This window comes from Condylura cristata, unplaced genomic scaffold (assembly GCF_000260355.1).
Source record: "Condylura cristata isolate star-nosed mole 26May11 unplaced genomic scaffold, ConCri1.0 scaffold00017, whole genome shotgun sequence".
Lineage (NCBI taxonomy): Eukaryota > Metazoa > Chordata > Mammalia > Eulipotyphla > Talpidae > Condylura > Condylura cristata.
Genome location: NW_004567118.1, coordinates 23581904 through 23604587, shown reverse-complemented (window position 1 = coordinate 23604587; position 22684 = coordinate 23581904). Strand labels below are relative to the sequence as shown.

The 22684-nt window shown below is 45.8% G+C and overlaps 1 protein-coding gene across 2 annotated transcripts in view; it reads right to left on the bottom strand.

Moving 5' to 3' along the window:
* Positions 1–21897, bottom strand: part of PMP22 (peripheral myelin protein 22) — a 30453-nt gene extending 8556 nt beyond the window's left edge. The window contains exons 1-4 of one of the 2 annotated variants that reach the window (XM_012726320.1): positions 21726–21897; positions 17104–17215; positions 15753–15849; positions 250–390 (exon numbers count right to left, since the gene is read on the bottom strand). In XM_012726320.1, coding sequence (XP_012581774.1) covers positions 250–390; positions 15753–15849; positions 17104–17181 — 316 coding nt within the window. In that variant the 5' untranslated portion in view covers positions 17182–17215; positions 21726–21897. Of the gene's footprint in view, positions 1–249; positions 391–15752; positions 15850–17103; positions 17216–18906; positions 19172–21725 lie in introns of those variants that run through there. The other variant, XM_004684577.2, reaches the window with a different exon arrangement.
* Positions 21898–22684: the final 787 nt, after the last annotated feature.

The window sequence follows — 22684 nt, the reverse complement described above, 5'->3', positions numbered from 1 at the left end:
TGTTCCTTCCAGAGTTTCTAAGTCCTATTTCCCATGTATTTTATTCCATGGATAAATAGAAAGTTCTCAAATTTTAAGGTGCATGCAGACACACAAACACACACGCACACACCTGTGTTTTCTGAAAAACATCCCAGGGGAGACGCACAACCATCAGTCACTCAGGCACTACATCTGTCGAACTAACAGATCATTCTCCAACCTTGAATAGACCTACCTCCCACGTGGACTTTATCACCTCCAACTTACCAGCAAGGATTTGGAAGACCCCAGTGATGTAAAACCGGCCCCCTTTGGTGAGGGTGAAGAGCTGGCAGAAGAACAGGAACAGGGACAGAACACTGAAGATGATGGACAAAATCATGGTGGCCTGGACAGACTGCAGCCATTCTGGAAGGTGGGAAGAAACAGCAGGTTAATGAAGCTGGCCACAGTGAAGGAGAGGCTTGCACAAGGAACGTGGGGCTTGCTGCACAAAGACGGCTGAAAGTCACAGTCGTCCCAGGAACAGCCCATACTGTGAGCAGATGCAGGCAATTCACCTTTGCATTCTTAAGTCGTTTTTTATTTCATGATTTCTTTTGGAGGAAAAACAAATCTAACATATGTTAAACTGTGTACATTTTAAGAAAAAGCTGTAAGAAATTATGTCATCCCCCCTTGGGGGGTCTCAAAGGGCAGACTGGGACCCCTCCATTTTCAGAATAGTTTAAAACCACTGCTTACAACACCAGAATCCCCCAAAATACATGCGACTGTCCGAGACAGCTGGGAAGAAAAAGATAGTGTTAGAGCCAAAACTAATTTTGTAGGAAATTGGAAAAAAGATGTTGAAGAAAACATGCTTTATGTAGCTACAAAAATCCATTTGCTCAGTTAGCTCACTCTTCTGGCCCATGCTGGTCACAGTCATGGGCTCATGCTCAGTCAGATCACCAGGTAGGATTATGGATTATGCAAATCTTTGATTTTAGTCTGTTTCCACTGTGACACATCTTTGTGGAACCTCTGACCTTAGATCAAATCTGCAAGCTTTCAACTAAAATTCAGGCAAAAAAGAATCTTTAGTTCACTATCTACTGTAAATTAACGTTATTTCAGGAAGGAAAGGAAACAAGTGGGGTTTGGCTCATATAGAAAGACTAGGGTGCCCGCCGTGAAGAGCTGCATTTGGCTTTTGCCCATCTGTCACCTGAGGACCAAAGAACACAGGGCAGGTACTGTTCCTCTCTGCTCAGTCACTGGCTAATGTGAAACGGCTTTGGAAAATAGCATGCCTAACACAGTACTCAAAGCCATGAAATCTACATGGTTTATACATCAGCAACTGAATCAGACCACCTTGCTTTAGTTATAAGTAGCTCACAGTCAACTTCTAAGGATGTTCATTAGATTAACTGTTAGTACTGAGTTTCACATAAGACAGGCAGCATTTTGGAGTTGAGAGATGTGCAACACATCAAGTAGCCTGGCTCCTTGTACTCAAGGGAATTTCTGGAGAGGTTTGGATGAGCCCAACTGGCACAACCAAACCAGGGAGGTCTTTAATTCCAACCTCTGTTTCCACTATGACAGAACAGATGCTTCTTGTATTTTTTTTAGATTTCTTGTCAATTACGGTAAGAAAATGATGTCTAATGGGCTGTGAGTCATCCTGGCTTTATATTTATATATCCTTAATTAAATCTTTGTCCAGGACAGTGATTCTTTAGAGAAGCAGTTGGTGATAAAGTTAATCCTGCCATAATATCATTCTTCTTTAAAATTAACCAATTATCCAGCACTCTGATAAGAGAAGCTAGAAACAAAATGAAATCAGTTCCAGATCTGGAACTGAAACAGTGATGTCAACTTTTGCTGGGTAGTGTCCTTCAATGAATATCTCATAAGGGACATGGTTGATGGAGATGAAATCCTGCATTTCCTTCACTGATTCTGAGATCTTGATCTGAGTCCTGACCTCCACTACTATGATCATCAGTAACTACTACCAGCCCATATGTTCAGAGAAAATTCAAAATCTTATATGTTTAAGCTACATAAATAGGAAACAAAATTTAGATTTAATAAAGTATAAAGCCTTCTTAAAACTCTTTTACCAATAATTTCATCTTTAGTCCCAACCCCATCACAACTGAGCTATTTGCCATGTTTTTTCTCAAATTATTTGGTTGTCAGGAAAGTCATGATGTATTTTTTTCTGTTTTTCAAGCAAAAATGTGTCATGACTTTTCCGACAACCCAATACTTCAGAATTAGGAGAGTAGAGAAGTTTCCGGTCAATCAGCAATTATTGAGCACCTGCTATTTTGAGTCCAGCTTTGGTTGTCTCCAGGGAAACAAAGTTGAAGACGGTTTTCTACCACAAGAACAGTAAGTAAGACCCATACATGAAGGCAGAAAAGTCCAGTCACAAGGTATGCAATAGGGTTCAATATACACATTATAAGATGTAGAACTTCATACTGAATTACATCATTCTTACCTATCATATGATGCAAGAGAGATACTAAAACAAACAGTTGAAAATCACAAGATTTCTCAGAAGAGGCCTCAGGCAAATGTTAACAACAAAGAAATCAGGTATAGTAATAATAGTATCAGGGAAAGCAAAATTTATATTGAAAGAGATGAAAGTGGCCAAAAAGGGATATTTCAAAGTGATAATAGTCATAGTGATAATAGTCAAAGTGATAATAGTCATAAACCTTTATATGTGTAACAACATGGCCTAGAAAGGGTATAAAGCAAATACTTGAAATATGACTCGAAAATAATTGAACTATGAGAAGAAATTGATGAAGCCACAATTAAAGTAGCAGACTTTAGCACACCTCTCTCAGACTTGGTAAGTCAAGCAGATACATTTAGTAGCATACATATTGTTTTATAACTTACTTAACCAAGTTAATTATATATAAAGAAAATTTGTCTCCATATAAGACTATACTGTATTTCCAAAAACACAGTGCTACCAACTATGTATTAGGCAACAAGTAAATCTTAATAAATCTCAAAGAAAGTAGACATGATATAGGCACAGGCAAAGGAAGTAGAAAGTAAAAATTAAAAACAAGTAGTCAAAATAAACTTGGAAATTTAAAAGTACAAATATTTTCAGCATAGAATCATATTGTCTAATCTGTATGCTACAGCCAAAGCAAAACTCAGAGTAAAATGTTTACCCTTGGGGCCTTCTTTAGAAAAGAAAAATAATGAAGAAAAATGAACTGAATGTTCCGTAAAGATGCTAGAAAATAATTCAATAATTCACAATTAACAGACTCAATAGTGATAAAAGCAGAGTTTAGTGAAATGGAAGAAATATAACAAAAAAATACAGTTAATTAAAGGATACAGTCCTTTGGGGATCAATAAGATAGGCAAATTTTAGTAAAGTACATAAAGAAACAGAAATCTATTATGTTCCTGGATAAAGGCAGTCAAAGTTGTAAACATGCTACCACACCCTAAAGTGATCTATAATTCAGTGTCATTCTAATCAATAATTTACATAGGACTTGACAAATGCTTCAAAAATTCATATAAAAAATAACATGTAAAAATAACAAAAAAAATTTTGAGCTAAACACAGCAGTAGTAACAACAAAAAAGAATAAACAAACATCATCCACCAAAGGTCAAACACATAGATTTACATAATTTATATTATACTTACATAATAAATTTTTAGCAACTCAAATAATGTGGTATTAGCCACTAAGCAAAAATAGAACAATTGAGACAGAATTTAGGCTTTGGAAGTTTAAATGTGAGTTTAGCATATACATTAAACATAATCATTAATCAACAGAAAAAGAAAACAACAAATATTAAGTGGTATTGGGTCAAAAAATAAAATCAGGTCCATGGTTCACGTCATTCACAACATTCAATTCCAGATGCATCAAAAAGCTAAACTAAAATTTAAAAACATAGACATGCAATTCACAAAGGAGAAACATGAATAAACATATTAAAACACATCCAAGGATGTTTGATCTCATTAGTAATGAGAAAATGCAAATAAAATCCACAAGGAATATGATACCAATGTTTATCCATAAAAATCAAAAACTGATAATAGCAACAAAGACTGATAAAACGAAACACTGTGAAAGTTACTTCTAGTCACTGATCATAAGAATGACATAATCGTAATGTGACTAGCAACTTTCTGAATATATTTAAATGTTTAAGTACCTGTTGATTCAACAACTCAGTCACTATGTTCTGGGTAAATACTTGAGCATATAATCAAAGATAAATTAGTAAAGATGTTGAAGATCTACTCAAAGAGAAGTTAATAAAGATGTTGATTATAGCATCAGTCCCATGAAAGAAAATAAGCAGGGTAGCTCTACAATCATCAAATCATCAGTGAAAAATGAATCACAGCTGAAAGAACTCCAAAATAGTGAGGTATGCACACAACAAGATGCCATTATGTAAATACACACCAACAACCTGTATTTGTGTATATATATACACACATACACATGTTCGTTTAAAAAAACTGAAATTAGAAAAAAGTGAAAAAGATGTGCCCGATTGATATGGGAGGGTCACCCCAGAACTGGTTGAAATGAAGAGTTAAGTCAAGAAGGTCTTTTACTTGGTAATGCGATTTACTTTGTTTTTTAATAAGGAAAATAATTGGATGGAATTATGAAATACTTGAATAATTAAAACCAATAGTATACAGTAAAGAAGACTTGGCAGTCAAAAATAAGTCAGGGTTCCAAACTCAAAGAGCTGATGGAATCCTGGGTATGACCAGGACACTCAGCCAGAGAAAAAAGGGATTTTTCCTCAAAAGCCATTAAATCAGAAGCTACATTTGGGTGTGGGAAAGACAGACAGAACGGAGTCAGAGGGAAGCACCTCCTCACCAGGCCCTGATGGGAGGCTCAAAAGCCCAGTTGACAGTGTTCAAAGGGAAGCTTGTAATGCCCTCGGGAGATTCCAGAGTTCATGTGACACACTCCAAAGCCAGAATCTCTCACGCAGACTGGAATAGACCCACATCGGGTGGGAACGGAGGGCACCAGCCAGGACGGCAGGTGCTTGATCCCGCTGAGGAGGTTCGTGTAGTCGTGTGTGCTTCAGTCAGGACCAGGATGCCCTGGGGGAGTGCTGTGGCCCAGCTCTATGGTCCACCTGCTTCATCTGCCACTTAACATTGTTTGGGCCTTGAATTCCTCTTCTGCAAAATGAGGTATTAACATATCTCATTGGGTTGTGGTAAAGATTAAATAAAAGAGTTGATATAAAGCTCTGGGGTGCTGAGGGGCAGGGCAAAGGCATTGACATGGATGTGGTTCCTGGGGCATCTCTGTCCAGGACACGTGATGTAAAAGTGTGACAGGCACCCCAGGGGTCACATTAGTCATCTTATTATGGTACCAACCGGACTCCAAAAACTACTCTGACACAACTTTGATATTAGTTCATATCTAATCTGCTCACAGGGGCGAGCAAATTACCTGTGAGGAGTCAGAATGTGAATATTGTAGGCTTTGCAGGACCTGTGGTCTCCACGGCAACTACCCAACTTTGCCATCTTAGCACAAAAGCTGTCAACTGGTAAACAACAGGGGCAGCCCGTTCACCCAATAAAACCTCACTTACAAAGTCAGGCCCTGGGCCAGATTTGGCCTGCAGGCTTAGGTTGCCAACCTCTGCGGCAGCTAAATAATCAGAGGTACCAAGAGTAGTTATTTGAGTTGAGAGAATTGTAATGAAAAAGAAGATACCTCCAGTTACAAACCTGCATTAGGCAAACATGTGAGCCAACATTCTAGTTGGTGTATCTGAACCTCCACTCAAGCCCCAGCACTGTGAGAGTCTGCTCCCAAATTTCAAGTTCACCATCATTTTTAATGGGAACACCCACTGTCATTGTGCAGTGACCGGATACACATTTGTGGAATTCCCCGTGGCTGCATTATAGGTCCATTTCCAGCCCTGGTTGCTGAGCCCAGGGATTAAAAGACAAAGTTCTTTGCAGAACTACTCCCTAATGCTCATTGGGTAAAGGGGTGCTGAGAGCTTTGTGACAGAGCATTGTGACTGCAAGCAGGTCCCTCTTCTGGAGCTCGAATTGCATAGAAGGGAGCTGGCTGCAAGTCAGATTCCGGCTGCAGCAGCAGCTAAGCAATGGAGGAAATACATCAGCCCCCTCAGCTGTATTCTTAGCCTGGAGCCTCCAGGCCAGAGAGGTGAGGGCCAGCAAAGATGAAGTACTTTTGTTTATTTTTAAAATTATTTTCCTAATTTTTTGAGTTTTTTAATTATATATATATTTTAATTATCTTTCCTTTATTGAAGTGACATTGGTCTACAACACTGTGTGATTCAGGGGAACTGATTCACTCCTCTGCGGATATACGTCACAACACCATCCCCACCATCCACTCACCACAGTCCCTCACCCTTGCTCTTTATGGGAACAACCTAAATGCCCACCACAGAGCAATGGGTCAGGATGAGACTTTTCAGCGCCCGTTCACCTGCGTCCCTCTACAGCTTTCACAACCAGCCCCGTGTCTCTCACCCCTGCCTGCTTCCAATCCCATTCCAAGCAAGTCAGAAAAGCTTCCTGATTCAATCAAGAGGAAGGGTTTCCTGAAAGTTCAAGGAAGAGTGTTTGCAATGGAGTGAGAACGTAAACTGGGGAGGCCATGACAGAAAAGAGCCAGGGAGACAGAGGCCGCTAGAAGGGAGGAAGCCAAGCTGCCAGCCTATAACCACACATTTGCATCAGGCTGGGCTGTTTGCAAAAGCTCATGACCAAGGAGGCTGGATCTCCAGCCTCAAACCCCTCAACCCACTAACCCACTACCATCACACAAATCACCATTTTCCTTCCTTCTCAGTGTGACTGTCATTCCAGAAATAGCTGACTCGCCAAGAGGCCTCTCTCCTCAACAATGTGGCCTTTGCATTGAAATGCCTCGCCCACCAGCTGGAGCATGTGCAGGCACAGCGTGGGTCCCACCCCAGCCCTCCATGTCTCTCCCACCCAGGCCAGCTTTGAAGGTAGCTTTGAAAGGGGTTCAAGGCTCAGGGCAGCTCAGCCTGTGACCCATGCAGAAGGCAGGTGGGGGGGGGGGAGGAAGTGGGGGGAACTACTGTGGACTTTAAGTCACACTCAGACCCAGAGCTCACAAAGATGAGGAAAACCATTGGGAAGACTTCGTCATAAGTCATAAGAGCATTTTAACTAGACCAAACCTGTGACCTGCAATGAGTGTATAGACTGCACCATAGGTAGACAGAACCTCCATGTGAAGCTGTTCCTCCTGATGGATTGTTCAAGTAGCTGCATTCTAATTAAAGCACTAGGTATGAGGCCCAGGGACTAGTTTTCAGAGTCTAATTTATATTTGCCATGTGACACTCCACAGTTAGTTCCGTTTACTGGTCCCAGAATTTGAAGAGAATATAATACAGTCACAGAGGTATCGAGCTCACGTGAAAACAGTAAGTTGTTGCAAGTTTTCTTACTCCCTTGTTGGAAAACTAGTAAGAGAAGGATCAAATGAGGCTGTTTCCCAACAATTTGGGGTCATGTTTATTCACCGCCCTCCTCAGACACTACAATGTACAATGAAATACTAAAAGCTTTTAGAAGTCTTTTGTTGTTGTTTTCTTCTCAAGAAGAGCCTGCTCAGAGATGCTAGGCTTGGCCATAGAAGATGAGTGAAGAGGATAAAGGCAGTTTTAATTGCTTGATCATGAACTATAAATTGGAGAGTACACAAGAATGATTCAATTGCTTTCAAGATCTTTGGGTTTTTAAAAATCACCCACATAAGAGTAATCACAGTCTCCCCCACCACCTCCTTTTTATTGTATTTCTACAGAAAAAGTCAATCATCGTGGATGCTAAGAGCCGAGCCAGAATCTATGTAGCCCAGCCCCCAACCATTACAGGGACATGGCCCTTCCCCAAGTCCAAAGTCTCTTCCCTTCCCTCCCCAACTGAAGTTATCCCTAATTTCTAAGAACCAGCTCAAAGACTCCCTCCTTTCATGTTCCCTGGCCACCACATCACAGTTATGTCCTGAATGTGGCTCAGGACTCATAGAAGGTGGCAGGCACCTGTCCCAAATCCTACCTCTAGGCTCACCTATGACCAGGCAACCAGAATACCTGTCCCAGGCCACCCAGCCTATTCAAGCCTGTTCAACCCTGTCTACTGGGTTCTCCATTGCTCAGCACTGAGGTGCTCAGGAGTTCAAGAACATGTTTGAAGTCTAACAGCTGCAGTGAGCCTGCTCTCTTTCTACAGATACAACAGCCATAAAAGCTGGAGCAGATGGAAAGACAACTGCACGGCAGAGGCCAGAAGCTCTCCTATTCTCCGCTCGCCAGCCTGCCAAGTCAAACCTGTCACCGAGGTACAAAGGGGCAAGAAGAGGTCCCTCACAGCTGTATAAAGGCAATGTTTGACACAGCCAGGTTCAAGGAAGCTTGTCCTCACCAGAAAAGCCCCTGAAAGAAGGCATTGTCCAAAACAGGGATAAACTGTAGGCTCCAAATATTTGAAGAGTTGTCACACAAGAGAGAGGCTGCCATCATTCTCTACCAGTCCCTGAAGCTAATGGAGGTTAAACTCCCTGAGGACAAGCCTGCAACCTGATGGAAACATGACTCTAACCATTCAGGCATAAGGGAAATGTTCCAGAAATGACTGGATAGAAGAGGGGGTAGTTCTGCCTTTCCCAAGTAATTTCTTTATGACAACACTTCACCACTATCCTCCCATATCTCTGGCCAATTGGGAAGGTTCTCTTCCCAATCTCTTTTGCTAACTTCTTCCTGAACCCCAGCCTAGTTCTGTTCTATTCTCTCTGCCCTCTCCTGTCCTCTAGACCTCAAGTAATTTTATTTAGTGTCATGTCATTACATATGTTCCCATGTAGACTAGTGACTAGTATACATTTCCAGCTCACATTCTCTCCTGAGCTGCTGATTTGTAACATCTCTGTTCACCAAACCATAAATCCTAATTTCTATCCCTCCCCCAAAACACCCTGTTCCTCTACCATCTCCCCTCTCTCCAGACCCCATCACATAGCTCAAGCCCAAAACATAGAGGTCATCTCTAATAATTTTTCCCTAACCCCCAATCCAATCCACTAGCAAATCTTAGGTCAGTCCTGTCTCCTTCTCCACCTTTCTCTCTATCCAAGCCAACACTTTACTTTCCACTATTTACTTATTTCCTGTCTATTCTCTGTCTCCTCTAAGTAACTGTGAGCTCCACAAGAACAGGGACCTGGCCTTTCTTGTGCAACTTCATGTGTCCAGATTCTGGAACAGTGCTTTGTACAGTTCATTCCACTTGAAGAATAAATGAATGAGCTGCATTGTTAGCTCTTTGAAAATGAAAGGGGCTCTCTTAAAAGGTAATGAATTCCCTATCACTGATCTGGTAAACACATAGTGGGCACTTTGCTGAGGGGTCTGAAGCTAGATGGGGGTGAGGAAGCTCCCTGTCTTCCCAGTTGGGCCAACATCGGGCATCTGTGTGTGGGTCAGTCACACACTCAGAGGCTTCATTCCAAGCAGCCCTCTCTCAGGCACAGAAAACAAACACCCACAACCTCAGCCACACCAACGCCAGTCCTACTCCTGAAATACAAGGGATGCTTTCTCGGCTCTGGTAAAATCCTGGAAATGCAACTCAAGTTATCTTTTAAAACCAAAGACTGCGAACTCTGAGGGTATATGGTTCAGACACAGGTTCAAACAGGTATTCTGAGTGAACTCCTGGATGTTGAAGTCTGATGAGAAACCTGATGGGTGGAAACATTAGCCTTATAACCGCACATCCCAGCTCCCACATCTCCCTCCTGTAAACTCAAGAGTCATTACTTGGGTAGAAACTGTGGGCTGGCCCAGTGAGCCACAAAGATTTGAAATTGCAAAACATGAGCCCATAAATGCAAAGGGCGCCCTGTGATTCCTCAAATCTGACCAGAAGCTGTGCCACAGACAAGGAAACAGTTTGATGCCATTAGTGAAATGACAACACCTTCCCCACATGGATAAATGAGAAAAATCAAGAATCATGTTTAAATGTTGCTGATATGCCCAACCCTATTGGTGCTGTAAATACTATTTCAACTTGGAATAAAACATACCGCTGAAAAACACATATAAGAGCAGGTGCAAGTGAAAGTATGAGAACGGTATCCCTACAGACCACTCTCCTTACCATGGTTAGAAGGATCTATGTGATGACTACTCAACCCCTCACTCTGTCCCCAACACTCTGGTTCACAGCTTCTGATCTCTGCCGGACTCCTTCACTCCCTAGCAATCCTGCACTTGAGGAAGCCTGTGCCTGATGTTCACACAATTGACGCCTGTCCGCCTCAAGGGGTCTTTCCTCCTAGAGGCCTCCCCTCCCCACACTAATCCCTCCTTATCACATGATCTTGTTCCCTTCCACTGGTACTTCTTATTACTGCCTGGATTATCCTCATCTATCGACTGCCTCGCCCAGGCAAATGCAAGCTTTTGCTTACTCTTGTACTGTCAGTGCCTATAATGGTATCTGGTACTTGGAAGGTATTCAAGAAATAGTTACGAATGAAAGAACAGAGGAAGGAAGGAGAGGAGGGAGGGGCTGAGGAAAGCCCGAGGTGGAAAGTTCATGTTCAAGGAACTGAGAGAAGGCAAAAATTCCAAGATGAGGGCAGGCAAGATGGTAGATAAAATTTAAGGGGAGACTAGGACAGATTGTGCAGGTAGATGCCTCTGGAAATATTTTATCTGAAGATTAAAACCACTGAGGAGCCTCTAAAAGGTTTAAAGTTGAGAGTAATAAGATTAGGTTTATAGGCCCTCCCTGGTAGCGCAGCAGGTTAAAGCACAGCACCAAGAAGCTAAAGCCACTTCCTCATGAGTTCGATTCCCGCCTGCCCCAGAGGTGACCAAATGGCGTGGCAGACCTCGCCTGACCCACCCGCTGCTCCCCTCAGCAGTGTACTTCGTCCATCTGCCTCTTCTGCTCCCCGCTCTGACTCTCGTGAATCCTCTTACCCTCCGCATCTCTGGCCTGTACCCCAGATACATATGTATGTATGTATCTATATATATATATTTAAATATCACCTGGAATTCAATAAGTTAGGACTCAGGAGCTGCCGTGATACTAACAAAGATCACAGGTATAGAAACAGCCAAGGCTGCTGGGAACGAGGATGGTCCAGAAAAGGAAACATAGCAAGGTAGATTCTAGAAGTCCAGCTCACTGGCTAGCAGAGTAGCATTCACTAAAATGCTAGAAAGTGTCAAAAGAATAGATTTTGGGGAGGCAGATGAAGGCTGACTGGCTCAGGGTACCTTTGATATATCCCTCGGACTTGCCTGGGAGGGAGCTGGATGTCAAGGTCTGGAGTCCAGGAGAAGTGTCAGGACCAGAAGGAAAGAAACACTCAAGAGACATCACCAAACATAATGTTAATGAGTTTGGGGGTGGGGAGGGAGAGAAAGAGAGAGACTAAGGATTCTACTTTCTGATAAGCTTGCTGCAAGCATAGGGTGTTGCTGGAGCCAGGAGACCACAGGCAACTATTTGAAGAATTCTGAAATAATTGAGCCCTGGTCTGATAGCATATAGGGCCCAGCATGGCTATTGTAAGACTGCAATTGGGTACAGAGGGGAGCAGTCAAAGTCTCTCAGAGAAGTATTTCAGGCCAGAATTAACAAGAGGTGTTTGCTATATAACACTTCTAAAAATGATTGCATTCTTACCCTCCCTTGTAACTAGGTGTGGCTATGTAGCTAAGTTCCAGTAAAAGAAACAGAAATATGGGTCTATCTAGGAACATTTGACTAAACAGGAGGGGACACGTTCGACCCCATTGTTTGAAGCATGGAGATGGCTGGAGCTCAAGCAGCCTTGGGATCCAAGACGATAAAAACCAAACCCAGAGATGGCAATGACACTAACTCAAAAATCTAACAATTTCATCGAACTTATCTCCCAATACCTACTTACCACTTCTTTTTTAAAAGAAAGCAAGCAACTATCATCATTAAGCCTCAGTCATTTGAGGATATTCGGTTACGCCCGGTCACCCCTAATCCTAACCGGAACACCAGCCGACTGGCCTGACACATCCCCTGCACTGAGCTGCCCCTTGCTGCAGGTCACATCATTGTCTTGACGGGGAATATCCTCCTCCTTGCCTGTATTTATTTAAACCCATCCATCCTTTGGAGGATGGATCAAATTCCACCTCCCACATGAGACTTCCCTTCCATTTCCCCTGAACTCTAGTGCTGCCTGCCTGCCCCCACTCTGTGGGCATCTGGCCCAGGCTGCCTTCACAGTGATTCAGCCTTCCGCACATCTCCCGACTCCCAGGGAGGCCCCGGGCCTTCAAGCACGCATCCCTATTTTCCAGTCTTTGCAATCCGTGGGCCCCAGGGACATGCAACACAGAGTGATGGACAATGTGCCCCTCCTAAGCCTCCTTCACCTACAGTCAGTATCAGGACGGGCCAGAAAGTAAGCAAATAAATAAACAGGAAGGGAGAAGGAGTACAGGGCAGTTAGCAAGACATCTAAAACTATTCATAATGTCAACCTGGGAAAAAGAACTGATATGCCGCTCTCTAGCTATATTATAATGTAGATGCTCACCTGCCATGCAGTCAGTGGGGCCAGGGGCCCCACTCACATAAAACAATGCCAATGGAGCCCCTGGAGAGGCATGGTGCCAGGGCCCTGGAGGCATGAAAATGAGTGCCTCAGAGAAAAGCAAATCATATAAGCCAATGTATTCTCACCGAACACACTAGCAGTATCTTCTACTCAAACTGATATCAATAACAAATTCCTTTGATTATTTAAAAAGTCTGTTTCAAACATCCTAAAAGCAAGTAAGACCAAGGTAAATGGTTTGCAATGAATAGTTTCTTTGTTAAGACAATCTATACCATTTTTTAAAATTGTATCTCTTTTCACTTCATTGTCACAAAATGCTAAATCCAATAGAAATAGCAAAGGTGGATCAGGGGACCCACTCCTTTGGAGGCAAAGCACTGACACATGTTGACTGGTCAAGAAGATGTCCGCAGAGCTAACTCCTCCTGGAGAAGCTAAATTAGTTTAGTTTTAAAAAGGCACGAGTCTAAACAAACCCAGTTTGTCCACAGGCTTGTCCAGGTTTCCTCAAAACACCCTTACTCAGATTGCTGAGAAGACAGGTGTGGAGAAAGGTGCCTCTGGGGTCCCCATGGGAAGCAACTTCATCAGGGACTTGGAACTCATGCCAAAGACCTCAAAGTCATCATCAGATGACCTTGAACCTAAGGAGATGAACTTGCAAAGAGCCAGTTGAAAAATAAGTTTCCAGATCAAAATAATCCTCCTGCCCTTTGAGATATGCCACTGGTGTGGAAAATCAGCTATTCACAAGGGCGGAAGATGTAGCACAGGTCAGTTGCCCGCTCTGAGGCAAGCCCTGCCTTCCTTCCTGCAGACAGTTTGAGCACAACTTAGATAACTGTTTCTCCGCCACCTCACTTCTGTTGAAAGCCAGCCATTCTTAGTCTGCCTGCCAAAACTGCCCCCTTCCGGGCCTAGCCAGGAATCCCAGCCAAACCGCAGGGCCAAATGCCCCGGGGGGATCCTGGCCTGTGCATAAGCAGGGCCTCTGGGAAAGCCTCATTTCAGGCTGAACTGCCACCTGGAACCACCAGGTGTCAGTATTGAGTAGGTCGGCTCCAGGCCTGAGTCTGCAGGGAATTTCTGCCAGACCCTGGACCAGGAGCCACCAAATGCTGAGGCTTTGGGGACCAGCAATGCTCTCTGCAACCTTAGAGTATTTCATTTTCTTGTTGCAAAATCGCTATGCAATCCCTAGATAGTTCTAATTCTACATGCTTCACACACTCAGAGAAAAGACTAAGGAGTGCTCCCTTCAATAAAAACTGGGGTCTTTACTTTTCAACCAGGAAAATGGAACATAAAACAAGATTCTCTTATCTTTGCCAATTATCAAATGATAATTTCGGCAGTTTATCTTAGTCCTGAGATTTAAGGGGTTTCATTTGTAATGCTTCAGGCACTGTTTGGATGCCCAGCCCACAGGAGGGAGAATTCAGAAAAAACAACAACAATGAATTGTGCAAAGCCAAGGCCACTTCACTACCTGCTTTATTGAGCTGTATCTAAACTGTTTTCCCTCATCAGGTGCAATATCATCCACTGAAATATGGGACCTGTGAGTAGCTGAAGCGATATCAAAATCTGTGCTTTATTGGTTACAGCTTTTAAACTACGAGTGTCAGGTAAGCTCTATCATATCCATAGCTCATTCCCTCTCGGATAAAAGGCAGTCCTTTGAAACATGAGACTGTGCTGAGCTGGACCCAGGGTCTAGGATGCCACTAAGCACTCCCAAAAGAATGCATCCATTTACTTCTGCCTCCCCACACTCAAAGACACAAGGCTGTCAGCTGAGCACTTCTTCCCTCTGGGTCCTGGAGGTATCTCGTGTGTGCTCCTGCTGCGAAGAAATCCCTTTACTATAATCCAATATGCCTGGTTTCCAATATCTCACAAGCAAAGATGCTGAGGACAGGAGACATACAATCTTCTGGATGAAGGACCCTCTCAGGGTTCAGCTTAGAGTTCTGCAAATAGCTTCAAGGTAGCATCTTGCAATGCGTAAACACTTAAAGGTGTTGATACTAAACGGCAGCACTTCAAGACCAGGAAAAGCAGTCCTGTAGCTGGGACCCCAAAAGTTGTCCCAACTATCCCTGTAACTGCCGCATCATTGCAGAGAAAAACTCAGGGCATTTCTAGACAGAAACAGTCACCAACTAGATCAAAAGTCCCAAAGGGACCTGCCTAAGATTTAGCCCTGATGCCACATGTATAGTTTATCTCTGTCTACATTCCTTTACTGGCAAGAAACATTACATTGAGAGGTAGGGAGGCAGCTGTAGGGCATTTCTCTAGATAGAGAGAATGTACAGATCTTCCTTAACTTTACAATAGAGTTACGTCTCAATCATAAATTGCAAACACCGTAAGTCAAAAATGCATTGAATACACCTAATCTACACCTTAGCTTATCCTAAGCTACCTGTGTCAGGTACTGTGTCAGAATGCTTATATTTGCCTACAGTTGGGCAAATTCATCTAACACGGCGCCTAGCTCATGATAAAGTGTTGCTATTTCCTATTATTGATTGAACATGGCCCTGAAAGTGAGTAACAAAACAGTCGAATGAACTTAACAAGGTTGGAAGACTCTGGGCCAGGAGAACAAGTGAAGGACTGAATTGACACTAGATGCTAGAGGACGAGGACGCTACAGAGACAAGGTCAGCAATGCCTCCACCCTCTAGTGGGAATGGCAGAGGCTGCTTGCCTATTGATGGCAGGGCTGCCTGGGAGCCCTAGGTGCAGGAAAAGACCAAAACTTGAAAAGCAAAATTCCAACCACTGACTGTTGCTTTTACACCATCATAAAGATGAGAAATCGTACGTGGGACTAAGTCAGCGACCGCCAGCACAGTGACACCCAGGATCTGGGCGTAGCCAAGGAGATGGTTCCCTCTCCCTGCAACTTGGAGTCACGGCCGCCTGTCAAAGTCTGGCCCACCCTAGCAACCACAGTCCAGTTCGTGTCTTCTGAAAACAAGTGTCTAGACTGAGAAACATGACACAGACAGCTAAGTACACGTTTGTGGAGTAAATCGCCAGTCTCACCGTTTGTTGATGTTGAGAAACAGTGGTAGATGTTGCTCGAGGTGGTGCTACAGTTCTGCCAGAGGTCGGTCGAATGTTGGTGGCCCACCGTCCATTGCTAGAGAGAAACAGACACCAAGCTCACGCATGTAGTGAGGAGTGAAGGCGAAGAGGGGAAGGCGCAGGCAGCTCCTCAGCCCCTCTGTGTGCCCCTCCTCTGCCTGCCTGCAGTGGCAGACAGAGGCCTCCTCCTGGGCAGGGAAGGAGAGAGCTGGCCGTCTGCTCCAATGAGTTGACAGTGGACCAGTATTTTTCCAGTGAGCAGCTCTTTGCAAACGGAAAAGCGTCCGACACACGTAAGGTGTATGGACCCCTGCATGCAGCCTGGTGAGAGCCAGGGGCTCCACCCAGGATCCCGCATGCAAGCTGTCTGTCCTCCCTCCTTTCCTGAGCGGCACTCTCAAGCCACCACCTCTCTGTACCCATTTCCTTACAATTCCTATAATCCAGAAAGATTACCACAGAGTATAACTAAGACATCGTGAAGAGGTTTGTAAATGATAAACCAAGTCACAAATCCCCAACCTATTTTTTTCTCAACCTTTGAAATAGGCAGGAATACCATGCCGAGGTTGCTTTTTGTTTTAATTTTTTAATCTAATCCATGCCTGGGATTTGTATTATATTAACAACGTAAAGCCGCAGTCATGTAACTGCTCGAGTCTGTGCTCATTCTCATAGCTAAGAAAGTAAGTTTAAATTTTAATGTGTGCTTGCTTGGTGCTTGTTAGTTTTGCCATAACGATTTTTCTGATGAGCTGTTCCGAGGGGCTGAGGTTCAACCAAGAAGGTGCTGTGTCCACATCTCAAAGTGGCTCCGGGACTGTGAGCACTTTTCCGGAAAAACTCATTTTAACCTTTGAATTTCAAGTCCTTAACGGGGGCTTAATGAGCTAAGCCGCCGTCTGACTTAAGACATTTGGCGAAAAAAATACTTCATAAATACTCCACTTCCTTCCTTAAAGAACTTGGACCAAGGGAAATGCTAAACACTCATCAAACGTAGGTCCGGGAACCCTGGCTCTGCCCTGAAATTGTCTGGCTGAACGAGAGGCCTGCCTGCGCCGCTGACCTCGTCCAGCCTTGCTTCCTTCCTACCCCTGAAGCTGCTCTGGTTTTCTCAAAACAACTTAAAAGAGGCGGTTTGCCAGGAGCTGCAAAGTGCCCCAGGTCTCCTGAGACTTGCTGTTATTTATCAGCGAGTAACATCACCGCTGAACCAGAGGTTGCACAGACCGAGCTGCCCCCACCACCCCGAGGCCCAGGCGCGCGGGGTGAGCCCCGCCGGCCCCGCAGTCCACCCGGCACTCACGCTGACGATCGTGGACACCAGCAGCAGCACCAGGACCGCGACGTGGAGGATGATGATACTCAGCAACAGGAGGAGCATTCTGGCAGTTCGTTCGGCTCAGCGGAGTTTTTGCCTGCGGGAGAGAGAGCCCAAGCTGGACGGGAGGCCGCGCGAACTGGCCAGGACGAGCGCGGGAGGGAGGAGCGCGCGGAGGGAGGGTCCCAGCACTAGCGGAATGCCGGGGCCGGCACCCCGCCCGCCCGCCCGCCTACTCGGGTGGGGGCGCCTTCTAGCTGCCCTGAGGCCCGCCGAGAGAGGGCAGCAGCCGATCGCAGGATCTCTGCCCAGCGGCCAGCTGGGTCCGCTTGTGACGGAACATCTTCTCTTTGGAACAAAACAAGTGGTACGCACGCACGTCAAGTCACCCCAGGAGGAGAGGTTTTTCCAGAATGGCAAGCCGAAGTCACTGCAGGTCTCCACCCGTGTGGGAAACCTTCTGGGGACAGCCCTACGCGAGGAAGGGGATAGAAGGAGGAGCGCGCACGTCCGTTCGCCGAGGCACTGCTTCACAGGGGGAATTGTTTTACAGCGTGGAGGAAGGGGAGGCAGATAGTCGCCCAGATTTCTGAGAGAGGCTGTGGGGCACCAGCGCCGCGCTGTGAAGCGGAACGTGTGGTGGAGCTAGTTTCCCAGATCCCAGTGCGCCCACATTCCGTTAGTCTCCAAATTTCCACCCGTTCTGCCAGCGCAGGAGAGCCGCCCTGGCTCCAGCACAGCCTAGCAGAGGCCGCGGCTCCGGAAAGTCAGAGCGGAGCTGGGTGGGAAGGAGACCGGGAGAGAGTGGTCAGGACCCTGCTCTTTCCTCCCACCACCGCGTGAGCCCCAGCAGCCCCCGAGGGCGGGCCAACCTCTAACGGACTAGCCTCCAGCACTTTCGCCCTTCGGGTGCCGGCTGCGCCCCAGCCATCCAGCGCTCGCAGGCGACCTGGTCCAGACTGGTCGCTCTGTGACAAGGCCCAGGAGCCAGGATAGAAAGAAGCAAGGTGAGAAGGAGAAGCAGGGGAGGGAGGATGGTGGTGGTGGTTCAAGGGCTGAGTCCCAGCAGGATTGCAGCAGTTCAGAGCGAACAGGACTTCTCCGAGTTCTGTGCGCCTACTCTCTCATGACACCGTGGAACTGTGGAACTAAGGCTTTCAAAGACCAGTTGCGCCTTTGGGGTCCATTTCAGGACAGAGTCATGGATAATTTCAATTACTGTTTTTAAAATACCCAATCCCAGGCCCCTCCGCTTCTATCCATAACCAATAAATTCAAAGAAACCTGAGAATGTACAAGAAGAAATAAGCAGCATTTTCTGGTATCTCCCAGAAGCTTTAACTCAAATGACTCTTAATTCTGGGAGCAGCAACAGGAGGATGCTTGGATATCTGGCTAGAACTTGAGAAGTGTCGACAGGATTGGGAGACTACCGAGAATGTCCAAAGCAGGGACTGCTTTGCCTTTGAGTCCCCCATACGCCCTTCTCCAAAAGAGGAGAAAACTGCTCGAGTCCAGCCCCACATCCCAAACCCACCACCCGCGCCCCATGTAGGCTGCAAACCATAAAACACCCCGCAAGTATTCCTACAAGCCCCCTACAAGCTTGTTAAGAACTACAGCAGGCAGACTGTAAGACCAACCGTGGCAGGTCAGCCGGTGCCCAGGGCTGAAAGCACAGGAATCTGGTCAGTCCAAACCCGCGCGCGCTCCGCGCCTGCTGGCACCATGGAAGGAAGATGCCCGCTTCTCCTCTATCTTCTCTACGTTCCCTACCAAAACACTTACAGCCCAAAGGGATAGATGTCCTCAATCCTCAGAGTTGAGTGGCTTCGGGCACAGAACTCGGGTGCGTTCGCTGGGCTGCTAGCGTCCCCAAAGACTGCTGCACTTAGGGACTGCGCGCCAAGCAAGGGGCCTGGGGGAGGCTGCCGCGTTCCCCTTTAACCGGAACAACGCCCTGTCTGCGTCGATGCAAAAGGGTGTGTCCCTTGGTCAGCGTGTGCTGGGCGGGACGCTGGGAGGAGAGAGGGCAGGAGGGAGGGAGATCTGGAGGTAGTCACTGGATCTTAAATGCGCCTCTGGAAAAAGTCTATCATGGCAAAAACACTGCAACTTTTACTCAACTGACAGGCAGGTCAGCTTTCACCTCCCCTTCTCTTGGCTCCTCCCGAGTTTATGGAGACCAAGCGTTGACCAATAAACGAGCCCCTGTCCCCTCAGTCCACTCGGGAATAGCCTACCAGAGGTCGCCCTGCTGGGTGCCCAGAGGTAGGTTTACAAGCTGTGGACTCTGCTGGGGCTGGGAGCCGGAAGCCGAATTCCTCTCCTAACTCCTCTGATGGAGCTGGCATCTAAGGGCTGGAAGACATTCCTCTGGGATCCTGGGCACCTGGCCTGCTCTGGCAACTTGGCTTGGCATCAGTGTACCACACCTGCTGCATCCCTTTGCTCCCAGCCACCTGCTCTTTTCTGCACCTAGGGGATATGCTGGTCCTGGAATTCCAGAGTACCTACTTAGAGGCCCAGCTTCAGGGAGAGTGAGGGGAAGGAGGGACAGTCTGGTGATCAGTAGATAAGGTGCCCTAGAAATTGAGCACAACCAAACCACAACCCTGTATTCTCCAGGTAACAGGTGATGTTTGGCTGACTGGGCTCTAACCTTTCTGGCCCCCAGGAGGTAAGCCTTTCAGGTAGGGAAGGGCAGCCAGGGAAATCAGCTGACTCTTCTGCCTAGAACATGGTGGTTCCATAAGGGCTACAAGGAGAGTAGCTAACTCTCTTGCAGGAGTGGCAACCGTGGGCCCCCGGGAGCTACCAGCCTTGCCTCATGAACAGGACCCCGGAATGTGAATGTGCCTCTAATGCAGCTGCTTATACACATGTACACATACCCCTGCCTATCAGTGTAACTGTGTCACAAAACCTCACCCCTTGAGATGTATGAACTACTTCCCTCCCGTTTTACTGTTTGCAAGTAGTGCTTAGACTAGTGCCCATTTTTATCTTTAAGTAAAAATAATCTATTTCAAAATTCCATTTTTATCTTTAAGTACAAATAATCTATTTCAAAATTCCATTTTTATCTTTAAGTAAGAATAATCTATTTCAAAATTCTTCAAACAATGGTCTTTTTAAATGTCTACATTATCAAATTAAAAAAATACTTGTGGCCCTCCCTCATGGCACAGTGGGCTAAAGTGCAGCACTGCAAGCGAGCAGCAGTCGCTTCAGTGTGAGTTCGATCCCCGGCCCAGGAGGTGACCCACATGGCATGGCAGACCTCTCCTGACCCTCCCGCTGCTCCCCTCAGCAGTGTACTTCAATGATCTGTCTGTTCTGCTCCCCACTCTGCCTGTAGTGGATCCTCTCACTGCCCCTGCACCTCTAGCCTGTACCCCAGCTCTGTATGCATAAATATATAAATCTTTGAAAACATACTTGTAAAAATGTTTTCTATGCCGATTGTGTACCAAACACTTTACTGGACCTTAGACCTTGTCTGAGAGATAGTGTGGTACAATGGTTAGTGTCTGACTCTGGACCAGGCAAACCTGATGATCCTGCTTACTCAGGCCTGTGAATCTGAGCAGTCAGCTATAGATTACTGAGCTCCACTTTCCTCATCTTGAATAGTTCTGCCTAGTTTCCATAGTTATGGTGACAATTAAAGGAGAAAAAGTGTGAAACAGCACAGTGTCTGGAACATAATAAGGGACCAGTGCCTAGTAATTTATCTTTGTTGTTGTTCTTCACACTTAACTCTCACAGGAACCCTCCAAGGCAAAACTGATCACCTCTGATCAAAAACAGCTTCTAACTTAGGGCCATCTCGCAAGAGTGCACACGCACAGCGATCAGGAACATGTTTTGTCTGCCTGAGAGTCACGGTACCTGCCAGGTTTGGACTCCTGATTTGCTTTATACCATAAAGACTTTTATTTACTTAACCCACAATTATGCGGTTTTTATACTGGGCACTAGTCTAAGCACTTTATATAAGTACTGACATATTTAACTCAAGATTTTCTTTCTCTTCCTTTCTTTCCCCAAATCAACTTTTTAGAGAGGCATATACCTCTAGAAAAATGTAAGGCACAGCTATTTTTTCTTTCCTTTTGAAGCCAGACCCCACTCCCCCATGGGCGTCCCAGCAAGCCTATCTCTATCTGTCACTGCCTGCTCTGGTCTCCCTCTAGGTGAAAGAGGATGAGACGTTGGCCACACCCAGGGCCAGCCAGGCTCCTCTTCAGGTGGAAGTTTCTCCTTACACTGCTCACCAATCCCAGGTTGCCTGAAGCAGATGTGTGGGCAGAGCTGTTTCCCACCTGAGAAAAAGCATCTGAATCCCTTCTCCTGCCCAGTCTAATGCACTGGAGTTTCTAGATGCTCTCAAAGGACCCCACGCGCCTCCCCAGACAGAGTCTACATCCAGTTCCTAACCAAGGATGTCAACAAACCCCTGACTCTCCAGTGAATTCCAACACAAACACTCTGTCTCCACTGCAATCCTTTCCGTGTGTGGCTTGCAAGGGTAAGGGGATTGAGCAACTCTCAGCAAAGCCTAAGCACATAGCACCCAGACGCACAGCGCCAATAAAACTCACCAGACCAACCAGTGTAACCCCTTCCTCCAAGGACTCTGTCTGCAGTCAAATGCAAGAGCTGCAAAGACAGCCCTCCCCACAGGGCAGTGGAGAGCAGCGGCTGGCACACTCTAAGCCCCACTTCTTCCAGCAGGCTCCCCGAGATGCTCCCTGGTGGTGTTCCCTGTAACTAAAGCCAAACCAGGCGTCTTTCCAGTTTATTCAGGGGCTGGTCCAATGCTGGGATATGTCATGGTGGCCTGAGAGCCTTCCAGCCTCTACTGCTTAAAGAGACAGTGCCCGGCTTTATGTATTTTCCAAAACACAGTGATTCCAAGAGGCCCTGCAGACACGGGGAACCTGGAATCAACAGGGCAAACAGCTTTGGGAGTGCCCAAAATCTGTGATGCCAAGGCTATTTGCGCTGCAAGTGCCAGCTGTGTAACAGCAAGGAGGACCCTCGGTCTGCAGTGCCCAACCCTCACCTCCCAGGGACCTCTCCCAAGATGAAGTTCCTGCTAAAGGCCTGTGTACACAGTGTGATATGCGTGTGGGGAGTTCACTTTTAATCAGCAGCAGCATTTTAAGGAGATCAAACATTGTAGAGTTCATTCCTCACATCACCCCAGAGAACCAAAGGTTCCAAAGTCCCCAATTCAGGTCTCTAACTCTGGCTAGAAAGAGCCTCTGTGGCCTGCTCTCCCTGTCTAGCCCCCACTCCAGACTAGAATTTTATAATAAAACTCAGGAAATAGATTCTTGTGTTTTTTCACGTGTCCTTAATAGAGTGATCATTAAATGACTTTCATGAGAGAATTCAATTCAAGCAAACAAAGCTGTGTTGAAGACATTGGAAGCTGTCAGGATGGACAAGAAGAGTGATTGAGAAGATCTGATGTTCTGAGGCAGACAAATGGAAGTGTGATGTTCTTCAGACGCTCTGTAGCTCTGCCCCCTCAATGAGCCTTCCATTTCTAACA